This window comes from Rhipicephalus microplus, chromosome 6 (genome assembly GCF_043290135.1).
Source record: "Rhipicephalus microplus isolate Deutch F79 chromosome 6, USDA_Rmic, whole genome shotgun sequence".
NCBI classification, from domain to species: Eukaryota; Metazoa; Arthropoda; class Arachnida; order Ixodida; family Ixodidae; genus Rhipicephalus; species Rhipicephalus microplus.
The window spans coordinates 201,100,769-201,106,768 of record NC_134705.1 but is presented as its reverse complement, the minus strand read 5'-3'; the positions used below and the strand labels follow the sequence as shown (position 1 = coordinate 201,106,768).

Sequence of the window (6,000 nt, the reverse complement as noted above, 5' to 3'; positions counted from 1 at the left end):
TGAACACGTACGACACGTAACCTCCGCACGTTGAATTTACCTCAATTGCGTAAGGATTCTACACCATCTTACACAGGGAAATCTAATGAGTCTATAGATGCGCCGATAACGGAAGAGGAAGTTGGCACGCCCTCGCAACACTCCGTACCACATTGGCTTCAGGCCCAGACCGCGTTAACAACAAATTACTACACTTTGGCCGGCGCTGGCCGAAGGGACGTCGATCATTGCGACCTCGGACGTCGACGCGCCGTACAAACCAACCGACGAGCGGCAACTGAGCGAGCGAGCACCGACCTTGAGTATATATACAGCGCGACGGCGCATGCACTGTCAGCTGTCGAATGTTCGAGAAGGGGGAGAAGCGCAACGGCGCATGCGCGCGCGTCAGCTGCCGATGTTCTCGAAGCGCGACGGCGCATGCGCGCGCGTCAGCTGCCGATGTTCTCGAAGCGTGACGGCGCATGCGCGCTACATTATACAGCTAGCGAATGTTCGTGAAGAGGAGAAGCGCACGCGGTGTGTAGAGGAGGAAGGGTGCACAGATGGTGGAGGAGTGAAGCGCGCGCGGTGTGTAGAGGAGGAAGGGATGCACAGATGGTGGAAGAAGGAGGAGGAAGCTTGCGGACGGCGCCGCACTACAAGCCTCGAGTATTAGATGCTCCGCATCTAAAAAATTCGCGAGCGCGTTAAGAGAAACTGACGGCAGCAGTCGACGAGTTTCCTCTGTACGCACACGACCAACGGGGCAACTACAACTACTAATCTCAAAGGCTTTTCATCTTCCCTTGCCATAAATTACTTTACGGTGCGGCGCAGCAGCACGGTGTGCTTTAAAACCAAGTCGTCATCGAAAAAAAAAAAAAAACCCTTTTCGGCTGGTGCCAGGCTTGGCCAAGCTCCAGCCGACACGGACACACTCATAGGAATGCGCTGGATTCCCCTTCCCTGGAGAGGGGACGGGGTTCGACCATCAATGTGGCGCATCATGAAAGGAGTGATGTGCGATCTACCCTATAAGTGTCGTTATCAGCTAGAATTGGGTTACGGAGGACACCCTAATGGGTTGGTGGCTATGCTAACCCTATTATGTTATGTACTTGTGCCGTGCAAGCCGCAACATATATACAATCGTTGCTGCTTAATAACATCTGCAACGATAACAGCAACTCGATCACAGTCAGAAACCTGCGAGATAAACTTTATTGATTCCCGAATATGACGTACGGTGATTGCTTAAGGTCGAGCTATAGTTACTGCACTACTGACAAGTTCTCCTTGTTTACTGATAACTTTAGCAGACGATTTTCTGCTCGTCTCGAGTCTCAAAATCACTCAAGTTTAAAGCTTCTAAAGCTACAAGTCGGTTGCACAAACCTAATAATTACTTAAATCTAAAATTATGAGTAGTTTTTTCATTTTAGGCATTGTAATATTTTATGAATCTTTTTGAGTTTACTACAATCTAACTTTAGAAGCGAACAACAAATGCGCAACCACCATGTGCGACTTTGGATGTGTCTTGGGATTTAGTTTTGGCCTCGTTTGACTTGTGAAGTCACGGTGACGATGACGAACGGGGAGAGGTGCGAGCAGCAGCTGCGTTTCGGCAACCACTAGACGCCAGCTGATCATGGAAGACGGACCGGTGGAGGGTCCGGATGGCGGACTTCAGAAGCGGCTCATCTACAACCGACTGCTGCCTTACAGCGACCAGATCGACGATGAAGCTTCCAGGCTTCTCGCCGAAATCAAGACCAACATAGCGCGCTCAGTGATGCTGCGCGAGGTGAAACCAGTCACAGCATCTTGGACCGGACACCTGAATAAGTGCGTAGATTTTGGGGTTTCATCACCTGATTTTTTTTTCTTCCACAGTGTATACTGATTTCGTGTACAACGGTAGATCGTAGGAAATGCTTTGGGGGTGGGATGTCGAACGTCACGCTGTGTCGCTATATCGAGCGTCCTTCGCATTACGGTACAACATCTGTCTCTCCTTATAACAAGCGGATAGGGACATATTCCTTGGTCAATCCTGTTACCACACATTTCTTGAAGACAGGCTGTTTTAAATAATGAGGTATACGCCGCGAAATGCTAACCTGAACGCGCCCAGCTGTTTCTTCCTCATCGTATAGTTCGCAATTTCCTGGATGAAGTGAGAGGTACTTTGCGTTTGTCACAGCAGTGCGCGGCTCGGCGTGCTGTAGCAGCACTAGAGGTTACGCTTAGGACCTGCTTAAGAAACCTGCCAAATGGCGTCAAAAACGACGTATATATATATATATATATATATATATATATATATATATATATATATATATATATATATATATATATATATATATATATATATATATATATATATTCTCGTGATGTGCCACGCCGCGCTTTTTTTAGCTGTTTGCTGACCTTAGGTGAGCGTACTTTCGAAACTTCAGGCTGGCGTTCGCGACCACGCGATGCCAGTTGCCGCTGGTTCTTCGCGCGCTTAACGAAACTGCGCTCGGCACCGAAGTGAGCTGGGCGCACACATACCCTGAGACTTCCGGTTTCAAAGCGCCAACCTTACGCCTCCGATTTCGTCCCCCGCTGCACGAACGGTTTTGCACGTTCAGTTTCTCAGCTAGACCATTCTTCGCTAGAGCATCTGGACTAGCAGGTTGGCGTATCACAAAATTTTCTATCTGCTCAATCATTCCAGCACTGTGGCAAAGCTTACCGTCTGTGATTTCAGTTGCGTGCACTGATCTTGCCTCATCCTTTCCAGCCTGGAAAATTTCACTCACCGGTGCATTCAGCCATTGCTCGAAATAAAGCAAGTGCAGTGCTGTGCATTAAGTACGCAAACACCATAAACTGGTAGTTTTGTGCGACTTTAGGGAGACCTACCACCTCTTGTACACATGTGGGTGTGCGTGGACAGAACAATGCTGCAAACTAGGTCATGTACCGGTCCACATTGTAGTTTGTGGTGCCAGATAATTCATAAATTACAAGTTATTTATAGTGAGCATCATGGCCAGGAATGGAATACATCATTTCAGGTGCAACTTTCATCAGTCATTTCGTTTGCTGCATTTTGTAGCACTTGTCAACCAAGCAGTAGTTTTTTTCATTGGCTGAGGTATTTCAAGTAAGCTTAACAAAATCAGTCCTGGAAGGCACCAGGTTGAGAAAAGTTTAAGCGAGAAATAGTCTGGCTTAATAACTGTACTTAAGTGCTGAAAAAGAAGCTGATATAAAGTACCATAGGGTATGAGCTCATACACTTTTCTTGGTAAAAATGCAGATTGAAAGGTGCAGCAGAAACACGAAGTACAATATAGGTGGCATATGGTCTGTCTTGTCTCCTTCGTATCTTGTGCTTCAGGTTTTTTTTATGCTAATATCTCCAGGAAGCCATACTCTTACGGATAGTGATTCATCGCTCTGAAGTGAATTCTTAAAAATTATCTTCAAATGAGTTTTACAACTACCTCATTCTTTGGCCATAATTGTCAAATGCTGCAGGTATTTATTGCAGATAGGCCCTTTTATTCTTATAGAGAGCAGCAGTGCGTATCTATTTGCATGGCTTGAAGCAGTAAAAACTTTGTGCTGATTTCACTTATATTGCTTTCAAATATTTGCAGAAATAATTCACAAATGCATATAAATATTATTGTCACTTGTCTTCAGTAAATGTCACGAGATGAGATAACTATAGTTTGCAAGTCTCTTGGAAACTGTTGCAAACAATTTCCTGCTGTTTTATCTGGAGTAATATGTTGACAATCCTGAAATACTGTGGGTAGGATCAGTGCAAGCCAGGGCAGTGTTTCCTACAGGAGTATGTCGGTTGGTTTTCACTGGGAACAATTATTTATCAACAAACTGAGGATTTAAGCTCAATATCCCAAAAATTCAGCAGAAAACTATGACAAGTCTGAAATGTCATTGTGAATGTGCTTAGTATTAGTGAAAATATGAGGGAGCTTGAGCACAAGCATGATTGAGTACAGAACCTTCTGTTCTTCAGTGAACATTTCTGCACCGACCTAAATCACTGGTTACATGCCACTGTTCTATGATATTATGTCATGCATCTTTCTCAAGCATAGCAGCCCTATGCGTATGAAAGCTGTAAACCGAATGCCCATGTTCAGCAGAGTAGAAGTTCTCTGCATTTGCAAAACTACCACTTGCAAGTGCTGTCAAGTTTTCTTAGCTGCTTAAAGCGGAATTCTCGGGAAGTCTCATTTCTCTAAGAGGAGCTGTATGGCTAGCATCGCTTGTCAAATATCAATATTTATACAATTACTGTCAAAATATCTAGCCTTGGGTCTTGAACACTATGCAGAGAATTCTGCACACGTAGCTTGCTCAAGTGAAAATTCCGGATAAATATAACAGTGCTGTCAACTATGGTTGGCTCTTCATGTTAGAAAACTGGGTTTAAATGTCTAGTGCATCTTTTTGTGAACTCCATTTGAACAGGACATAAGCAAAAGCTCTCATTGACCTTATTGGATATTGAGGCTATTAATAATGAAGAAAATTTGATCAATCCAGTTGATTATTAGTGAATATTAATCCTTTCAGACACTATGTACACCCTTGTGTACACCACTCGTTTTCATTATTTGCATCAAGTAGAGGCTAAGGAAGAGCAAAATATATTATACATTAGATAAATTGAACCTCCTGCATGATTAATTTGTCTTCATTTAACCTCATATTGTACCCTGCCGCGGTAGTATAGTGGTTGAGGTACTCAACTGTTGACCCGCGGGTTGCAGGATCAAATCCCAGCTGCAGTGGCTGCATTTCCGATGGAGGAGGAAATGTTGTAGGCCCGTGTGCTCAGATTTGGGTGCACGTTAAAGAACCCCAAGTGGTCGAAATTTCCGGAGCCCTCCACTACGGTGTCTCTCATAATCATATGGTGGTTTTGGGACGTTAAACCCCACATATCAATTAAATAATCTCATTTTTCAGTGTACTGATACATATGATCACGCTTCTGAAGGCACTATCATGTTTGACGAGTCGTGCGATGTGCGACTTCCTGCAAGCAATGTGAAAAGCAGGAATTTTTCTTGCTCGCAATTGCCATCACCAAAAATAAATTTGCACCGTATTTCTAGCCTGAGATTAGATTCTATTTATGCCAAAAGTAAGCATCAATGACTTTAGGATAAAGAGATAGTTAATCGCAACTTAATTAGAACAAGTTACTAAGGCACACATCGTAAGCACCAATGACTTCAGTATAAAGAGATAATTAGTTGCAACTTAATTAGAACAAGTTACTACGGCACACATAGTAAGCATCAATGACTTTAGGATAAAGAGATATTTAATCACGACTTAATTAGAACAAGTTACTACGGCACACATAGTAAGCATCAATGACTTCAGGATAAAGAGATATTTAATTGCAACTTAATTAGAACAAGTTACTATGACACACATAAATTGAACAATTATCTAGTTATTTTTGTTGCAATAGAATATTGAGTACCTTGAAGTAACGTAGTGATTTGACACATTTACAGACATTTCTTAATAGTTGGCATCTGAAAGAGTTAAAGGCGATGTTATACAGTGTTTCCATTATTTTAACTTTACTTGTCCAGGAAAGTTAACATTCCTGACAAGCTAGAGAGAAATCAATTAAAAACCTGTAGATGCTGTATAGCTTTAAACCATGCAGCACCCTTACTTGTATTTTCATACTTCACATTTGTATGTGTTAAGCATCCTTAATGTAGAGGGCATATGAAGAATGGGAAGTGATGATCTCAGTGATTTGAAGCACAACACCAAATGTGAAGTTTTCAGAGAAACCAACTTTTCAAAAGAGTGAATAACATTTGCTACACTCTGTATTCATGCGTTTTAGCTCTATTTTTGCAGTCATGAGGTTCTTTTTTTTTTTCAAGGCGCTCATGGTGCCTGGGAAAGTTGCAGCTGCATCGCTTTGCCTTTCTGTCGTTCAGACAATGGCTTTTG

At 42.9% G+C, this 6,000-nt stretch overlaps 1 protein-coding gene across 2 annotated transcripts in view; it reads left to right on the top strand.

Moving 5' to 3' along the window:
• The first annotated feature begins 1,552 nt into the window (after positions 1 to 1,552).
• LOC119166906 (proteasome activator complex subunit 4-like) overlaps positions 1,553 to 6,000 on the top strand; it is an 81,544-nt gene continuing 77,096 nt past the window's right edge. For both annotated transcript variants that reach the window (XM_075867583.1, XM_037418295.2), the window contains exon 1: positions 1,553 to 1,830. In XM_075867583.1, coding sequence (XP_075723698.1) covers positions 1,634 to 1,830 — 197 coding nt within the window. In that variant the 5' untranslated portion in view covers positions 1,553 to 1,633. The remainder of the gene's footprint in view (positions 1,831 to 6,000) is intronic.